Raw genomic sequence first — 20,318 nt, forward strand, 5'->3', positions numbered from 1 at the left:
GCCCTTAATTTTATGCGTCAATTCTTTTTCACAACCTTGGACTTGGACAACAAAGACATGTTCACCTTTGAGCTATGAGTGTTCACGCGGAATAGTAAGAAGCAATTTGTTTGCTTATATTAATCCCATTTTAAACTTTCCCAAAAAGTTGACAGACAGTTGACGGAAGCCATAGTAGGAAAAAAATACTATGGAAGTCAATGGCTACCGTCAAATACAAACATTCTTCAAAATATCTTCTTTTATGTTCAACAGAAGAAAGAAACTCATACAGGTTTGGAACAACATGAGGGTGAGTAAATGATGACAGGATTTTACATTTTGGGTGAACTATCCTTTTAAGTCATAGTTATCGCAACCAATGTAGATATGATGGATACTGACTACACTATGCAAACAAAATGATCTGATTTAATGTCTTGCAAAATTAGAGAGGGGAAAGTCAGTGCTATAGATCACATCCGGAAAACAATTCAGAACTGGATGCAGTGTGAGAAAAACTGAAGTTTCTTAATCAAGCATTGTTACCTTCTCTGTTTTCTCCTCTGGTTCATCCTCACTTAGGAACTCTCGTTTGGGGTAAGGAATCTGACATCCTGCAAATACACTAAAAACACACACAAATAAAATATTAAAACTACTTTTATAGGAACTGCAACTGTTTCTCATATACATATGGACAACTGATAACAGGTGAATGACTAGAGTTCATGTTTAAGCTGCTATAAAAGCAATTTGAAAGGAAAAACAGGAATATTTGTGGTATGCTACACTACATGGCCTAAAACAAGCAGACACCCCCTTCTAATTAAAGAGTTTGGCTAAGTTCATAAAGGCAAATCTTACTGCAAAAAACACAGAATAACACTCTAGAGAATTTGGTCCTTTTCTCCTCTAACAGAGTGAGATCCATAAAAAAATGATCTGATGTTGAGTCTGGTGTGAAACAACTAGACTGGCCAGCACAAAGTCCAGACCTGAGCCACACTGAACATGAGTTAGATAAACATACTGAGAGCAAGCCAGAACCATCGCCCAGTGGCAGTGGCTGAGCTCATTGATAGTCCTGAACGGAAGCAAATCCCCAAAGCCTTGTTTCTACATCAAGTGGAAGCCTTTAGGACAGATCAACTCCCTATTAATGCTAATGGTTTTGAAAAGTGCATGCTCAAACACATATGGGTGTGGAGTTTGGGTGTCCACTGTCCACATACAGTACTTTAGGTCATAAATCCTTTGAGATCACTCGGCATGCATTTAAATGTGTGTGCGTGTGGGATGTACTTACTCAGATGTAGGTAAGGGGTCCTCCAGGAAATAAGGGTCCTGCAGTGCCTGCTCAGAAGTGATTCTTTTGGTGGGGTCCATCGTCAGCAATTTCTGGAGCTAGATTAGATTAATATTCATTACTACTACTGTCACAATCTGTGTTTTCTGTTCCGTTTTCAAGAACTTTAAGTTTGTTTATTGTCATTTTCTATGTCTTTTTTCTTCCGTCGCCATGGTTATTCATTGATTTGCTCACACCTATTCCTAATTTGATGATTAGTTCTCTGTGTATAAAATGCCCTCAGTTTCTTTAGTTCACTGTCTGGTGTTGTCTTACGTTGCCCTACCACTTGTTTGAATTACTCTTCATTTTATTCAGTAAAGTACACTGCTTATTGATCCGCTTCGCTGCCTGGTCTTCATCCTCAGCCCAGCCGTGACAATTTCTAAGGATGTGCAAAACCAAATTCGCATAATCGAGTTGGTGGGATTTTCTGAATGATTAGATAACCAGTTGGTGTTCTTATAGTGTAAGTCTATGTAAGCCAGATCTCTGTGTGGACAATACCAGTATCGGTTGTAGGAGTCCTTCACAAAAATCTTACTGGATTATTGCAATATTTGCAAAAGTATTGAAATTTACTACTGGAACTAAGGATATACATAAGTAACCATCTTAAAATAAATGTTTTTGTGAAGCATATAATGTTGTACATAAAAGTAAAAGTTGAGACAAGTGTAAGTGTACAACAGACTCACCAATAGAAACACTTTGCTGTCTGGTTTGACTTTATGTTTCTCCATGTATTTGATGAGACTGCTGTTGGCATATCTGTAAAACACATTCAGGTAAAAACACATTTTTACCACACTCAGTGGTAAAAAATCTAGGTATACACAAAAGGACAAAAGGGCAGCACACTGCCACAATTATCTCAAACTCAGTATATATATATATATATGGTAGAGAATTAACATTTAAACCCTTTGAATGATGAGAAGTATCACATTGCCATCCATTTTAATCTCGTGAAACAGAATTTGCCCTCTTTACCGTATTTTAATATACAAAGAAAAGTGGGTAATATCTACAATTTAGTTTTACAAAGAGAAAGTATTTTAAGACTTTTAAGTTGTAATATTTTCGACTACCCATCAAAACGTGGTAGCAAAAAAAAAAAAAATGTTTTGTCTACTATAGAATGTTTGAGAGGATTGTGCTGTCATTTACTTCTTATTTGAAGGCCTTCTTAAAAGCTTTTGGTCACGCACCTGCTCAAATTGTTTTTGGGATGTGCACATACTATTTAATTTTGTTTGCAAATTCTAAGTATAGCCTTTTACATCATTACATGAAATATATATATACTAAGTTAGCTGTGTTCAAACAGTACAGCACTGAATTGATAGACTTGTTTAAAGTTAAACACTCACATAAATTAATATAAATCGTGATTATCAACATTTATTTTGTTTTTGCTGTTAAAAATACATTTGGTGTTACTCTGGAACAGAGCACAGTACTCACGTGGTTCTTCTGAAATCTTTCTGTAAAGTAGGATATTCTGGCATTTTCCGGATATCCTCCCAGTCTTTATCTAGGAATTACAAACAAACATTATATAATAGCACGCAGTGACATTTAACTAGGCTAAGAGTCAAAATAAGCATTTGTTACATTGGTTACAACTGTAATTACACTTTTAACCCATAACCCTAAATGTATTCCAAAAGCTCGACCTAACATATCTCTAAGCATTAAAAAATCAATTACATGCTAAAATGTAATAAGATAATATAAAAAAGAACATTGCTTATGAGTCATGAATCATTCAGAACAAATCAACAGAGAAGCAGAAATGTGTTTATGTTGTACTTGTGCCTATAACAGCCTATCATTTTCTAAATCAAAATGTTTAAAGATTCTTTCACACGGCCTTCCCTGCACAGTCCCCAAAACTAGGAGAGCACTTAGATGTTAAAAACTTATATTATGGTATGAGTCATTTAATAATCACGGATTTTGCTTAAAAATCAACAATAAAAGACTAGATCTGCTACGCTGCTGAAATGCTCAGACCATAAAATCAATGGAAACCATTGAAGATCTAGGCAGGTGGTGCTGGGGAGGCGGAGGGGTAAAATAAGAATTTGCATTGTGCGCAGAGTTAGTGTAACGCTGATATCCACAGTAGACGAAGATGAAGATGAAGATGAAGATAAATCCAATGTTTATTAAACAAGTACTAACAAAAGAGCCAACAATGCGAGACAGTGTGCTACACACAAACAATACCGGACCAAGAGGTGAACACAAGGAGGAACTTAAATACACAGAGATGATGACGTGCAGGTGATCAGGTGATGGCTGATTGAGTGCAGGTGGGAATCAGTAGGAATGCTGGGAAACGTAGTGCCGTTGAGGTGTGTGACAGTTAGTGTATTCGTTTGGATGTGTTGTGGTTATAAAGAGAAGTAGTAATGGATACGTGAAATCAACTGGCTGTGGAAGTTTCATTGAAAGAACCAATCAGAACCATGGCTGAACTATTCATTTATGCAAGTTATATATAAAACTTGTTGAAACTCAAATACATGTGAGAAGAGGGTCCACCCAAGCCCTCAAACAAACAAACAAACTAATTTAGGCTTCGAGGAAAGAACAGAAACTGCCATGGCACAAATTATTCCAATTTAGATATATTAAACTGATCAGTTTAGATTAAAGTGGTGATGAAAAAGTGTTTTGATTTAATTAGAATGAAATCCAGTGAATTCACAGACTATAATAATGTAGTGAGAAAGGTGGGTGTGCGATAAGTTAAGGGTCAGTCACCTGCTGGGAAGCCCATGACGCTGAATATGCGATCTAACTGGTCATGATGGAAAGGATTGCTGGTTTTTATGTCCTCTTGTCGACAATGGAAGATTGGTTCTGACGTCAACAGCTCTGCAAAGATACAGCCTATTGCCCAAATATCTAAAATGAAACAGAATATTAAATACGGATTAGATACGAATAGCGCAGCCTGAAATACACACAGTGCATAACTTACCAATTGCTTTGGTGTAGTGTCTTGCCCCGAGCAGTAGTTCGGGTGCTCGGTACCAGAATGTGACGACCACTGGGTCCAGATCAGCCAAAGGCTTCAGTGGAGAGTTAAATAGTCGAGCAAAACCCATATCAGCTATGACACACAAACACATTAACATAATAAATATCCCCACTCTGATCACAGGTACTCAGCTTTGCATTTAGTTTTTCATTTACAGAGGAAGAGAAGATTATCTGCTAATAATGACCAGTTGTTGTATGCATTTTAATCAAGGTAAAGGACTGTGTTATGGTCTCTTGACAGGTGGTTTCAGGGCTAGTGATAATGTGGTGTCATGGTAAATTAATGTGGTAAATTTACATTGAAAACATTCTAAGGATCATTTGATTAATATAAAAAGTTGAAATGTTGCCATTTTCAAAATTTAATGGGATATACAGTTGTGTGAGAGATTAAATTATAAGTTGTGCTGCTTAAGTAAAGTGGCTCCAATGCTCAAGCAAACATTGAAAGCCACAGAGTAACCAAACACAAAAACAAATTCCACTAGTGATAAAAATAGCAGCCACAGTCTTCAATAGTCATCACCCAGAATAGTGCCTTATGTAAGACAATGGCTTCACATTTTCCCAGACTGAACCTATAGCCCGCCTAAGCTCTCTAAAGCTTGACGATATCACCTAAAAAGAAAATAAAGTAGGCCAAAAAAGAAAAGGTTCAGCAGAATTACATAATATATCCCCTTTTCCCCACATAATTTGCTATAAAACTCTAATTGAAGGCATTTTTCACTAAGACAGCCTAATATAGTCCTGATAATTATATTGCAATTATATGTAGCCAGTACAGCTTTTTACCAATTTTGACTCTTCCTCGCTCTGGGCCCTCCCCCATTACCAGGATATTGGCAGGTTTCTGAAAAAGAAAGGTCACAAATGACCACAAATTATATATCTGTTTCTTATATATGTCATGTGAATTTGTGGTGCTACGGCAAAACATCCTCATCAAATGGATGAGCTAATCATATTTTTGCCTCATGACCTCTTAGCGGCTGTATATCTGTTCACACCTGCGTGAGCTACACAGCCATGACTCTATTTTGTTTATGGAAATGTTGTGTCTCACAGGGAAGCTGAAGGCTGTAGAGGCAGATGCTGAGCTATTGCTCTTCTAAATGACACACCTGTGGGAGAAGTCATCTTTATTATAATATAGTCAAAATATTAATTTCACTGTTGATACTGAGCCTTAATTCTGCAGGCCATGTTGAAGTGAATATACTTTCTATGCTGGAGAAAACAAGTTTTTTTAACTGCATGAAACCTAAAAATGACTTTACAATTCTAATAAAGCATACTATATTTCATAGATTCTCATATTACATTTTTTTAATATATTATTTAGTAGGATTAGTACTAGCAGCACCAAACAGAACTGCAAAAATAATTACATTTCCAAACGGCACAAAATTATTTTTCTGTAATGTTTTCAAGAGATCACAAATTATTTCTGTATGTTTGGTGCCACTAGCACAGAAATGATATACTTTACCTTTAAATATAATCAAATAAAACGTACGGACAGAAAGACACAGAGACGATATTACTGCATGTGGTGGCGGGTGACTGATTGTTGCATCAGTAATGGTCAGTGTTTTCTAATTATTCCAAGACTCTTGAGTTTCTATGAGTCTTAACGAGGGTATGTTGCTATGGGAACAGCAACCATAAGGTTTCTGCAATTCAATCAACGGTGGTGGTGGGGGGGGGGGGGGATATTCAAATATCTTCTATAACAGAAGAAAGAAAATCCTACAAGTGTGGAACTGTCAGAGTTATGTTTGTTTTTGATATGTTTCCCTGTTCATTTCTGAGTTAGTTGAACTTCTAGTCTAAATTAATTAATTAGGTTCCTCATTTCAGGTGTGCAGGTGTGTTGTGTTGTTCTTCTTGTCTGTTTATCAGTTCTCCTCTGTTCCCTACCTGTTTGTCTCCTTGGTTACTAATTAATTAGGTTCCTCAATTCAGGTATGTTGTGTTAATTAGTCTCGTTAGTTCCTCTTGTTTGCTTTGATTTAAACCCTCTGTTTCTGCCTGTTCCTTGTCTTGTAATATTTAGAGTTCTATGTGATATGTGGTTGTATGTTTTTTTTTTTGGATTAAAGTCTTTATCGTCTGGCAGTTGATTACAGCCACCTAATCGTGACAGGAACGACATGAGGTTGAGTAAATGATGACAGACATCACTGGAGATTTGTATATAATTAGTCCTATGCAAGTTTGAAATACGTTCGCTGCCTCCATTAAAAGAATAGTTTACCCAAAATAGAATATTCTATAAATATTCTATCATTATTTACTCACCTTCATGTAATCCATATGCTGTTGAGCTTGACATATATAGTTTATATGCAATATTGTTGTCTGAAAAAGCATATGGGTTTGGAATGAAAGTAAATAAAGAAATAATTTTCCTTTTTTTGGGGTGAACTATTCCATTAACACTGTAAACTGCACGAATTGTGTCTGAGGACAGTAAAAAGAAACATGCTTCCAAAATACAAAAGCATTGAATATCCTGCTGACAGATCACATTTATAATTCATGTTGACTCTAAGTCAGTTGTTGAGCAGTCTAACAAAGTCTATTTCTCGTATATACAACTGGGTTAATGACACAGAGTATGCTATTGATCCACACACACCATGGATTGACGGGATTACACAACAGCGGAGAGACAATCAGACAGCGACAACTTTCCATTGGATTCAATCCATATCAGTCACCATTAACAGCAGCTGAACATTACACACATATTTTAGTTTAGTTAAGATTGGAAGATCCAGGGATGGACTGAGTAAGTAAAATTCTGTTTCAGTGTCTATCACTGCAACAAAACCAGAATACAGAGCCTAATACAGTCAAAAAATACAACTTTACTTTCTTCTTACTTAGACTGTAAACTATTTTCTTATGCAAAACAATTTGCATAGATGGTTGGAAAATGGGCAATGTTTTAAATAAGTCAAAACACCTTCAATACATGTAGACATATAGTATGTAGATTATGTAGATGTTTTCATCATTTTGTCAGACTTTATCAAATCCAGAGCATCTGTTTAGTGCATAATCCTGCCTGTATCTCATTAAATGTTGTACAAAACAATTTAAATAAGCAATGAAAACTGATTGACACTTCTGCTGAGGGAGATTTGACATATTTCTCTCTTCTGACTGCCGTAATTCATCTATATATATAAACCTAAAATAAAAATAAAAATTTAACTAACAGTTAAATGTACTAACTAATGAGTTTATTGCACTCAAATATTACTGAAGTTATGTGAACTCAATAACTGAAACAGAACTCACATTGAATGAGTTATAGAAAATGTCTAGTTCCCGGCATGGTAAATGGATAATAATTGTATAATTAACTGATAAATAAGTGATAATTTAACCATTACTGAAGACACCGGCTGTTAACAAGCAGAATCACTGAAGGAAAGAGGAACAAGATGAACCGAAAAAGAGACGAGCAGAAACAAGAACTACAACAGTCTTCTCACCACAGCCTTAGATGAAATCAACTCTCAAGATCTCAGCAAAGGATGATTTTACTTTATTTCTGTCATACGTCTACAGAAGTTCCTATAGAGAATTAACAGAGGATGATGTTTTATTGAATGTTTTGTAGGGGTGACCTAGCATGGTAATACCAGACTCTGCTACTTCACTTTGCTTCGTAGACAGAGTCTGGAATGGCATAACAGAGAAGTGTTTTCTCTCTTGCTAGGGGGCACTTGTCTGAAGTTTAAAATCATTGGTTACCCGTAAGCCAATCACATAACGTTTGGTTATGGCGTGTGTTATGCGCATGCTCAGCCGCATTTAACTTTCACTGTAAACACATGTATGATGCGAAAACAAAACCATCGAGCGAAATACCGGAGTAAACATGTCTGTGAACGACTTTTGCAGATTATGTGAAGTAAATCTACGCATCCACGGTACAATCAGCGTGTACGTCACGGCTCTCAGCCCGCCCTCTGTTCGTTGATTGGCCCGGCTGTTTCCAGACCGGTGGCAAACAGAAAGCTCTGAAGCTGTCTCAGACTGAGTACAGAAGCGAAATGAAATTGAGCGGAAGTACGAAGTCTGACGTAGTCAGTTTTGTTTGAAGTCACCATTGTGGAGATCAGTGTTTGCTTTAGTTTGACCCTTGACTTAAAAGTGCCCCTATTATGCTATTTTAAAGTTTCCTAATGTTGTTTTGGAGCCTCCTACAACAGGTGTACATGCATCAAAGGTCAAAAAACTATTTTCTCATAATATACATTTGCACATTTTCAATGATTCTCAAACGACTCGTCAGATGAATCAATCTCTCTAAATCCCTCCTTTCTGCGAGCTACTCTGCTGTTGTGATTGGTTTACCATGTACAGCGCGCGTGTACGCCCATTGCCATAACAACGTCAGCTGTCCTGAGGCTTCCTACACCGTAAACTAAACACAGTAACGAACAATGACGTCGATTTTACCATATCGAGTCCAATGATGAAACAACATTAAAGAAATAGTTATTTAACCCGAACCTCCATCGCCAGGACGACTCGAGCAGGACGTTTCTCAGTGATACACTACTCAGTTTGAGGGACATTATGAGATGTTGCAACTGATATTCCTCACCATCAGCATTACTTATACTTATTTATTTACAGAGTATTTTTCTAATTTATTGCGGTGAACATGTGGAAACTGTATAACTGTGCACACATTAGCCGAGTTCTAGCGTGAATGACTGATGTAACAAACGTTGGTAAAACAAATCTCGCTCCATGCTTAATCTTTCCTCAAAGTAGTGAGAACGACAGACAATCCGCATTAATAGACACAGTTATAGGTAATAGTGGCCCACAACTGATCAGCAGAAGTATTTCAGTAAGACAGTGATAACGTGAGTTAGCCAGAAGCAGGACACCTACACAATATAAAATCAAAACTAAGTATTTTGAACACCATCTTTCAAGCGTTTTGCAAATCCTGCATTGAACTCCAAGATTTGAGAAGCAGTCGTCAGTAAAATGAAGGGAACACAGCAAAAGTTTAGGATTATACTGCTGTGATATCGTGGTAAAGATTAATTTTAACCACTGATTCTTCACATGCTCATCCATGGGCAGTGAAACAAAACTGTCTGTACCTTCACATTGTAGAGCACAGAGTCTTCTCGACATAATGTTATCCATTATCCACAGGAATCAGCTGCAGTGTTTGAGGCTCAAGTTTTCCCTGGTGTCTCTGTGCGCGCAATAATTGGGCTGCAATATGCTAATGTTTCGTCTTGACGTCACAACGAAACGGCTTATGACTTTTTCATTTCATTGACTCAGAGTCGACTCTTACTTTTGAAAGACTTTATATACGGTGCACTTTCAGATTTAAAACTTTGCAGGATGTTTTCATTCACTTAGAGCTGTTACACACTACATGAAAGGTCATTTTCAAAAATCCATAATAGGGGCGCTTTAAGTAAATATATTCTCTTTCAGCAAATGCAATAGTGTTATCAGAGAACACTTATGCATTGGCAAAGATAGCGATTTAAGATAAAGCAGATCAATTAAAGTTGTATGCATTTGTAACATTCAAATGAATGTAAGAAGATGTGGTACTTAATAGAATTATGTTAAATACAGATGTTGTGAAAAAGATAATTAATGCATTAACATTGTGACAACATAAACAGCGATAATCTTTCAAAGACTACATCTTTTGTTGTTAAATTGTTTAAATGGACATTGAGACACTTTAGCACTTATTATAAAAACCTCAACAATGGTGACAGCATTCTAATAAACGATAAAGCATTCACACTGTCAACCAATTCCAAGTGAATGTAAAAAAGCAGAACAAAATAAATCAGATACGCGTTGAAAGATCGGATCTGTGCATCAGCCTCTGTGACCATGACCTTGTGTTTAGTACTCACCAGGTCTCTGTGCAGGACCCAGTTGGCATGCAGGTAATGGATGCCGTCTAAGATTTGGTAAAGCAGTGACTTCACCATCCCCCTCGGTAGTTGCATGGGCTTCTTGTTGGCCTTTGATGCTCGATGAAATTTTATGATGTGCTGCAACATAAGAATGGGTAAAAACTGAGTTTGTGACAGTTGTGAATAGGCATGAGCTCTTATATGATCACAAGAAATCTTTTTCCTCTTGTGTTTCTGCTGCCAAGGTCACACACAACCAATTCAAGATCAGTGATGTTTACCAGTAACACCTGCGAACTGTTCTCCTGTCCTCCTCCACCTCACTTCTCTCTCATTACGGATGACTTTGCAACCTTTTTCACTGATCAGGTGACAACCATCAGTTAAATCAATATGCAGATACAATGCTATCACAGAGAGAGGATCACTTGCATGTCTTATGACTGAGTGTCAAGGTCAAAGTTCTCTTAAAATAACAGTTTACATAAAAACCGGTTTAACAAATACTACTGAAATGATATTTATGAATAAATAATTCATGATATTTGCATACAAAAAAATAAAATAATTATATATATATATATATATATATATATATATATATATATATATATATATATATATATACTTAAAACCTTTAAAGAATAACAGATAAGCTGTTTGCATCAAATGTGTTTTCGTTTTTAAAAACGTGAGATCCCACACATTAGTGTGAAACAAAACTGCAGAGCTGCAATGATGATAAATAAAAAGCCAGAGATATGTTTTTAAAAGAATAACTTTTTTTTTTGTGGTATTTTTGCCTTTATTGGAGCTGGACTGTACGAAAAGTGGAAGACAGGAGACAGGATCTGGAAAGGACCAGAAGCTCAGACACAGAAGGCACTCAAACTCTGAAGCGCAACTGCACTACATGTTCATGAGGATATCAGCTCTGACAAAGTTGAACTTCTTTTAACTTGACAGAGTGACACATAATCCGCAGAGGTCGTCTAGCTCATGTTTACATAGAAAAACAATGACACAGCAGAGCAGTGGATCAAAAAAATGCTTTCTGTGTGGACTGGCGCTAAGATACGGTACACAAACTAAATTGAAGGTGTAACTAAAACGTTGTGTTGCTATGAAAGCTTTTGTGACTTGTTTTCTCAAAGATTTTGAATATTTTAGATATAAATAACTAGTAAATTGTTCAGTAGCTTCCTCAGCTAATTTCTCAAAGGATTATTTAAACCAAAAACGAAAACTTAATTTACTCATCATTTACTCAATCTCATGTCTTTTGAAACTCATTTGACTTTCTTTCTTCTGTGGAGCACAAAAAGAGTTTGTTATGGCAGAATGTCCAAGTTGCTCTCTTCCTAAAAATGAAAGTGAATGGCAACTAGGGCTATTAAGCTACCTTTTCAATGGAAAATGTTGTGTGAATACCTGAAATAACTTAAGTTTCAGTCAATTTCACGCAAAGCTATCGTATGAATTTAGATGACCTTGAATATAATTTACAAGTATGGACTTGTTTTGTGATGCTTTTTGAACCCCAGTCCCAATCCACTTACATTGCATGGAAGAGCACATCTCAGACATTCTGCTAAACATCTGCTGTTGTGTTTAGAAGAAAGAAGAAAAGAAAGAAAGTCATACAAAACTGAACCCAAAATGAAATGGGGGTGGAAAAAAGAAATAGAAATTGGTGCATAAGATAAAAACTAAAGTGTAACTATTAAAGCATTGCTGAACCTAATAATGTACATGGTAAAAAAGTATTAAAATACAAAACGTTTGCATACAGTATATACTCACCCACAGGTCATGCTCAGCATAGTCAAACAGGAGCCAGACCTTGCGGTCACTGTGAGAAAGAAAAACTTTCTGCAGGGCGATGACATTTGGATGCTTCAGCTCTCTCAGTAACTGCAGACAGAGAAAGAACATTATCATTTATTCACCTGTTTATTCTCCAAACATCTTTGGCTTACACTTTATTTTAAGGTGTCCTTGTTACAGTGTAATTATACGTTTAATTACTGAGTATTATTAATTAGCAACATGTACTTACTACATAATTAGGGTTAGGGTTTGGTTTAGGGTAAGTTGCTTGGAATTATGCATAATTTACTTATACATTTTTACTTATACATACTTTTACTTTACTTACTATATTTAACTTATAGTACATGTATGGTTAGTAACAGGGACACTGTAAAATAAAGTGTTACCCACCTTTGATACAAATACATGTATTTTGTACAGGGCATTTACATCAGATAATGCAGAACAAACACTGAACCATAGATATGTATACCTAGATTCCACATTCGACTGCTTCAGACACGTGAGTGTTGTCACTCACAGTAAGAATGAATGATGCCACAACACCGCGCAGCTTCTGGTTGTGAATCCGCTGATATTTAAATTCTCGAAGAGATGGGATAATCTTTCATAGGTGAGAATGTGGTTTGTGAGATGTATTAACTCAATATTATAGGTTTTTATACTATGGTAACTTTTTAATGTTGTGGTAGCTGATGCCTTCATCTTGTATTAGTTTAGTTTAAACTGTTAGTTTAGCAAAATCACTCCGTGTTTTTGTTTATTTTGTCGAAGTGCAAGTCAGACACAAAGTCTGATACAATACAATTCCAGTACAGTCCAATACAATACCCAGATAGCAACATTGTTTCGGCCCAGATCCGGCCCACATCTAGCGTGGAATGACGGCACTTGAGCGGACCGCTACTGTTTGCCAGATCTGGGCCACAAGCAGGCCATAGCAATGCCACATGTCAGCCAAGAGCAAAGAAATAAACCAGAACTGGACCTTATCTGAGCCACAAAGTCTGTGTATATTAAATATAGAGTCATTTCAGCCTTAATAAGCCTGTTAACAAGCAGAATCACTGAAGGAAAGAAGAGAACAGAAAAAGAGACAAGCAGAAACACAAGAACTACAACTGACTTCAGACACAGTCTTAGATGAAATCAACTGAAGAGAAAAGAAGACAAATCTGTGAAGATCTCAGCAGAGGAGGATTAAACAACTCCACAAACAGCATTACCAGCTTCACTTATTACTAACCAGACTGACTTTACTTCTGTCAGACGTCTACAGAAGTTTTTATTCAGAATTAACAGGGGTGTAACTCTAATGTGTTTCATTTGAAGTCACCATAACAGTGATTAGTGTTTCCATTAGTTGGGCTCTTAACTCTTATTATATCTTTTGTCTTTTTTTGGCTGCTATGACAGTGTGTTTGTCAAACACGTGCAGCAGCAAAGAAAGCTAAAGTGAAACGAGATCAGGTGATGATGGTTACCTGTTGATGGATTTATAATCATCATGAAATAACCTGTTTCACTGATGTCTTAGGAATCTAACAATTGTGTTGATCCATTAATATGTTCACATCACAAACCCTGTGTTACTGCAGCATGAGATCCAGCAATAATATAACAATCAGTTAGAAGACTTTAAAAAACATGAGCACGAAAAAGTCAGTTTAATATGACACACACAGACATCAGCAATCAGCGTATGAATCTCAACAATGGTGTATATTTAATATACACAGATTTTGTGGCTCAGATAAGGTCCAGTTCTGGTTTATTTCTTTGCTCTTGGCTGACATGTGGCATTGCTATGGCCTGCTTGTGGCCCAGATCTGGCAAACAGGAGCGGTCCGCTCAAGTGCCGTCATTCCACGCTGCATGTGGGCCAGATCCGCATTCCACAAGTGCTAGATGTGGGCCGGATCTGGGCCGAAACAATGTTGCTATCTGGGTACAGTGGAACGGTTATATGTATAATCTAAAACTCCCAAAAGGATGTTGCCAAGCAATTGTTATTCAAATCAAAGCAGTAAATTAACAGAAGAGTATAGTAGTAAACAATTGCTACAGTTACAGTAATACTGGGGAAATAAAATAAAAAACTATGAAAATGAGGGTTCCAGCAATACACCCCAATCTCACCACCAGATTCCCAGAAATTTGTAAGAAAAGTAAAAACCTTGACTGAAGCATATGTCTTGTAAATATACACCAAGAGTTGACAGTAGAACATTTAAAAAAGAAAACAATTTGAGTCATTATTAGTAGAGTATCTAATTACCAAAATATTCACTATGTATAACAACAGATATTCAAAAAATAAAATAGAGAAATGCTGTACATAGGGTGACCAAGCCAAGTCCTAAATGTAAGCCTATTAAAACATGGTGAGTGATTTAAAAACACGTCATATGAAAATGTTTTGTCTAAGAACTGTAGGCCCTGCTGTAAGTCGCTGCAATAAAACGGTCTGATAATAAATAATAACTACTGTTAATAGGTCATTAAAAGGGATACTTCACCGCTGGCAAAATGGACTTTCAATAAAACTTGGATGCCTATGCAGTAGAAAGGTGCTACCTAACTACAGAAAACAGGAAAAAAGGCTGTTGTCTTCTTTTGCCAAAGAGGCATCAACACTTCAACACCCATAATGCACTGGGCATGTTGCAGTCCAAGGCCACTCCTACACTGTAAAAAATTGCGCTGTAAAATAACGGTAATCTACTGGCAGCTGTGGTTGCCAGCAATGTACTGTTCATTTACAGCCCTCTACCGTTAATATACAGCTCTCCCTTTTTACAGTATGTTACCGTAAAAATACCATGGAAGGTAACTCATATAATTTGGGAAACCGATTGCTTCAAACAGTTCGAGTTTAAAAACTAGTATTTATACTGATAGTACTGTGAAGTGACTTCATTTGAGTCCACTGAAAATTAATATCTCTTAATATTTAACTGCAAACACCTAATGTGTAATAGTGAATTAATTAAAAACATGACTTTAACTAAAACCTTTGCAGTTCGCATTTAGCGAACATTAGCATACATGTATGTGCTAAAGTACTTAGCAAGGAGATTGTCACTGCATCAGCAATACACAGTTACTGTCTTTAAATAAAGCAACCGGCAGCATAACATCAGTGTTTCTCTGCTCATCTTTGACTGAAGCACAGGCTCTACTCTCCAGCACAATGGTGACACACAAAACTAATGAATTAAACTAACAGAGCTCTCCTATATCATCTTGTGCAAAAACACATAAAACACTTTTTTACTCTCCTTATCAGTTATTGACTTTGCATAACTTTTTTCTATAAACGTTTACTAATATTTCAGTGAAATGAACTTCTTTTGTTTAGTAAATCATTTTACAGTATATTACTGTTTTTCCTTGATTTTACAGTAATCTACTTGCAGCTGTGGTTGCCAGTAAATTGCTGTTTTTCTACAGTTTTATGCCGTAAATGAATTTACAGTTGATTACCGTTAAATTACGCTTCACTCTGTGTTTTTTTTTTGGACACATTTAACCCTTTCAACCCCACTTCAGTTTTAAATGAACACTTGTGTGTCCACAAGAGTGTTATGGAGTAACACTGAACCAGTGTTGAAGTTAATGATATAATTCAGTGATTAATTAAGTGATGATTGAGCATTAGTGATGAACACCTGATGTTAACAAGCAGATTCACTGAAGGACAGAGGAACAACAAGAAGATAAAAAGCGAAACACAAGAACTGTCACATGCCTGTCCTGTCTCGTGTAGCACATGTGGTGTTTGTGTTCCTGTCTCTGTTTTGACCCCACCCTCCTTGTTATCTCATTATTGGTTTCATTTGTCCCACCTGTTGTTCCCTCATCACCTGCCTGATTTGTCCCTTTTATAAGCTCCTTTGTGTTTGCAGTCTTTGTCGGATCGTTGTCTTGTTTACGTCTCCCGCTCTCCTGTGAAACCCCGGTATGTGTTGTTTTTGAAGTTGTTGTTTTGTTTGATATCATGTTTTCCCCCTTGTGGGTTTTTGTTTCATTTTATGTTTATTTTATTTAATAAATCATTCTTTCTGCACTTGAGTCCTCTCCCTTAGTTTTCTTTAGTTAACGTGACAAGAACTACAACTGACTGCAGCCACAGAAGACATTAAATCTCTCAAGATCTCAGCAGAGGAGGATTAAACAACTCATTACTATTACTACTATAAAAATAACATTACTATCTTCATTTATTACTAACCGGATTGACTTTATTTGATTTTTTCATATACGTCTACAGAAATTCAGAATTAACAGAGGTTTAGAAGTTGTTTTGTTTCATTTGATGTTACCATTATAGAGATCGGTGTTTGCTTTAGTTGGGCACTTGACCCTTGACTGTAACATTAGTTTCTCTTTGGCTGCTGTAACTGTGTTTTTAAGACACATTTGTTGAAGCAGAAACAAAGTCAACAAAAATTAAATCAGGTGTTGCTGGTTATGTTTTGAATATTTCGTCATCACATAATGTTTGGATCACCGATCTCATCCAGAGTCTAATCATTTATCTTAAAACAGCTTAATGTTATATTTCTGCATTGTGAAACTACAGCAAAAGATCAAGCAGCCTGCACAATCAGTTACGAAGGTTAAACTCATCATTCACTAAAAAAATGTGAACTGCAACTTTAGTTAGACACAAACATCAAGAATCAGCCAATGAATCTCAACAATGGTGACAATTAACAAAAAAAGATAACATCAAATCTGAACATCACAAAACACACTACTTAAAGTCAACACAAAACAAACAGCAAAAATAAAAGCAAAAAGTAAACATTAAAGAAAATAACCAGACAATTCAGCTGCATAATTTATTTATGCTGCAATGCATGCTGGGAGTCATGCACAATTGTTTTTGTACTATGCTGGTACCCAGCATGCATTACAGCATGACACTTTTTTGATTGTCACCATTGTTGAGATTCATATGCCGATTCTTGTTGTCTGTGTGTATCTGTCTGATATTGAAGTTTGAAATATTCTTAAAAAATTCACTTTTTAAAATCCTTTATTTTTTCTGGTTGTCAAAACTCTGATAGATATTGATATGTAAAATCACAGTGATACCATAATCATATATACAAAACATCACCCAAATAAATACATTAGACAATAAAAAGATCAGTGCATCGGACCACTAGATGATGATTGTGACCATTAACAAATAGTCACTGTCATCTAATGCTGTTTTCTTTCAGCTTTTTATGAAATAGCAAATGTAAGACATAGCTACCACAGCCAAATAAAAACTAATGTTCAAAAGTCAAGGGTCAAGAGCCCAACTAAAGCAAACACTGCTCACCATCATGGTAACATCAAATGAAAATAAAATGACATCTAAACCTCTGTCACCTTTTAATAAGAACTTCTGTAGACGTCTGACAGAAGTAAAGTCAGTCTGGTTAGTAATAAGTGAAGCTGGTAATGCTGTTTGTGGAGTTGTTTAATCCTCCTCTGCTAAGATCTTCAGAGATTTAATGTATTTTATCTTCAGTTGATTTGATCTTTTTTTCTGTTCTTGTTGTCCCTCTTTCCTTCAATGATTCTGATTGTTAACAGCAGGTGTTCATCAGTGTCTGAATTAACTTCAAAATTGAACTGAATTAACTATGAAATTATTCACTCAGTCAAGGGGACTATATTAGTGAACTAATGTAGGGAATAGTGAATGAGGGTATAGGGTGTGATTGGGAACACAGCCTCTGAGTGTCGACTTTGAGCGCTGTTAATTATTCCAGTATATTCCTGTAGGCTACTTTCTCGAGAACGACATATATCACCCAGAATGCATTTTTTAAACGGTATATTGCTGTTTTAATGGAAAACAGCATGTTTTTTTACAGCAATTTTTTACAGTGTACCAATCTGCTCTGGATACGTCTACCAGAGTCAAATACCGCCTTGCTTGAGTAAGACATACTTCTAAGCAAACTTTTACTCATAATGGTGTCGACTTGTATTGTTCCTGGGTGCAAGGATTCAAAGAGAAAACGTTTAGCATTAAGGCGGGCACACTGTAAAATGTAATTAGTTGACCCTACTTAAAAAAAGTATGCAAACTCGTTGCCTCAAAAAAATTAAGCAAAGTAAGCTTAAGATTAGTGAGTTAGAAAAGCTTGTTTATTTTAAGTGTGCAGTACTAAATCAAGTAGTACCACTAGCACGTTTTTTTTATGTTCATGTAACTTAATAGTCATGATTAGTGTTAACTTAGTTTTTTCATTTTGTGTGGATTGCTTGATATAAATTTAACCCCACTTAGAATAACTAAATACCTACAACTTAACACTTTTAGTTCTGCTCACTCATTTTTCAAGTTCACTTAAACTAAAGAAACCAATTTCTGAGTTAGGTTTACTTTATTAATTATAGCACTGTCCTTGTACAGCATAATATTTAGAATTTCTTAAAAGTTTCCATTATACAAAAAAAAAAAAAAAAATTTGTTTAATTTAGTTTTTAGACACATTGACATCAATAATAAGCCTGTGAATCTCAACAATGGTGACAATTATAAAGCATGTTGCAGTGCATTCTGGGTGCAACCAATCAAAACTCATTCATGGCTCCCATCATGCATTGCTGCATGAATAAATAATGAGCTTATGATCAAGGGTGATCTGTTTGTCACCATTGCTGAGATTCATTCGCTAATTATTGATGTCTGTGTGCCTACATTAAAAAAAAAAGTTTTTTATTTGATTATTTGGATTTCATTGAAATGGCTAAAAAAAATATCCTGTACCAGGACAGTGCCGCTATAATTAATAAAGTAAACCTAACTCAGAAATTAACTCTGAACTATATGAGTTCAGTGAATCAGGTCAAATGATTGTGAAATACCGATTATGTTAAAACACAACCATCAACATCAGATCACCTTTTCTGTTTGTTCATCTGGCTTTTAACTCAGATACAGCAGTCAAACAAAAGGTTAAATTAATGATATAATGGTCAAGAGCCCAACTAAAACAAACACTAATCACCACAATGGTGGCTTAAAATTACGGTTTTCACCTTCAGCCAATAGTAGCTATTGAAGGGCGAGTCTTGGCGTGGCCATATATCGCCGTCTAGCGTAGAGAGGACTGATCTGTGCATGCCCTCAGGTCATAAACTTACTTTTTCTAAATGAATCCAGCTCAAGTAGACTAAGCTGGTACAATTTTTCAACCTCAAAGTACAAGTAACTTACTAAAAGTGAGTGTTAATAGCAGGTTGAAAAAAATGATTAAGGTCAATTTACTATTTTTAATTAAATACGATGTTTGCATTTACAGTGCATACACTGTGCGATTTTCGACTCTTTTTCGGGTCGGGCCGATTTTCAGCTTTGTCGTGCGTCGTTTGTCGTGCAGTGTTCGTGCAGTGTACAGGGGGAAACGAGAGGCGATTAACCTCTCACGACCGGTAATCGGATGGTCGGATGAATTTCTGGCATGTTAGAAATTTTGGTCGCTCCTCGTGACTATTATCGCACAGTTGAAGCAGAGCTACGAACCGACTGCCCTAAACTCAGTGTTTTTTGCGCATAAACAGTTTCATCTGCAGAAAAAAAAAAAAGAAAGAAAAAAAACGAAAAAAGGGAGATCTTTAAGTTCTGTAGTTCAAAGCTACAAATTACTGTTGCTTACCTCCAGTTCGTGTTGCAAAATGGATTAACCATTACCCACTTCTTCCAAGCCACCTGCGAAGTAGGCTACACTTTGCCTCTTTTATTATTAAAAAATGTTTTTGAAATAAAGCAGTTTTTAATTTTCATTGATGAATTATTGCAGTGTTCGGACATATTATAGACTGTTAATAATTAATTATATGTATATAATTCATTGTAATCGACCTAAATGTTTTAGACAATTTTTAATGAGAAGTAAAGCTTCTATGTAGGCTAATATTTTATTATCCTCACAGCGCATTGGTTATGCGGTGATGCGCTATGAAATTGTTGCGTGGCTATTTAATAATAATAGCCTATCAGTTTAATAATAAAAGTAGCCTTCCCTAATAATAGTAATAAAGCAATAATACTAGCCTACTAATAATTTAATATATAAATTGGAAATGCTAAATCTTCTTGATATTGATAGCTGATGCTTGTTTTGACAATATCTCTGGATAAGCTACAT

At 36.0% G+C, this 20,318-nt stretch overlaps 1 protein-coding gene across 3 annotated transcripts in view; it reads right to left on the minus strand.

The window, feature by feature from the left end:
- Window positions 1-20,318, minus strand: part of cdk19 (cyclin dependent kinase 19) — a 46,164-nt gene that overhangs the window by 12,937 nt on the left and 12,909 nt on the right. For 2 of the 3 annotated variants that reach the window (XM_084091711.1, XM_084091712.1), the window contains exons 3-11: window positions 12,127-12,237; window positions 10,321-10,461; window positions 5,183-5,240; window positions 4,326-4,457; window positions 4,106-4,249; window positions 2,798-2,867; window positions 2,029-2,101; window positions 1,289-1,386; window positions 529-607 (exon numbers count right to left, since the gene is read on the minus strand). In XM_084091711.1, the coding sequence (XP_083947837.1) occupies window positions 529-607; window positions 1,289-1,386; window positions 2,029-2,101; window positions 2,798-2,867; window positions 4,106-4,249; window positions 4,326-4,457; window positions 5,183-5,240; window positions 10,321-10,461; window positions 12,127-12,237 (906 nt within the window). Of the gene's footprint in view, window positions 1-528; window positions 608-1,288; window positions 1,387-2,028; window positions 2,102-2,797; window positions 2,868-4,105; window positions 4,250-4,325; window positions 4,458-5,182; window positions 5,241-10,320; window positions 10,462-11,882; window positions 11,926-12,126; window positions 12,238-20,318 lie in introns of all 3 variants that reach the window. The other variant, XM_084091713.1, reaches the window with a different exon arrangement.

Source organism: Abramis brama (genome assembly GCF_963993115.1).
Source record: "Abramis brama genome assembly, chromosome: 18".
Lineage (NCBI taxonomy): Eukaryota > Metazoa > Chordata > Actinopteri > Cypriniformes > Leuciscidae > Abramis > Abramis brama.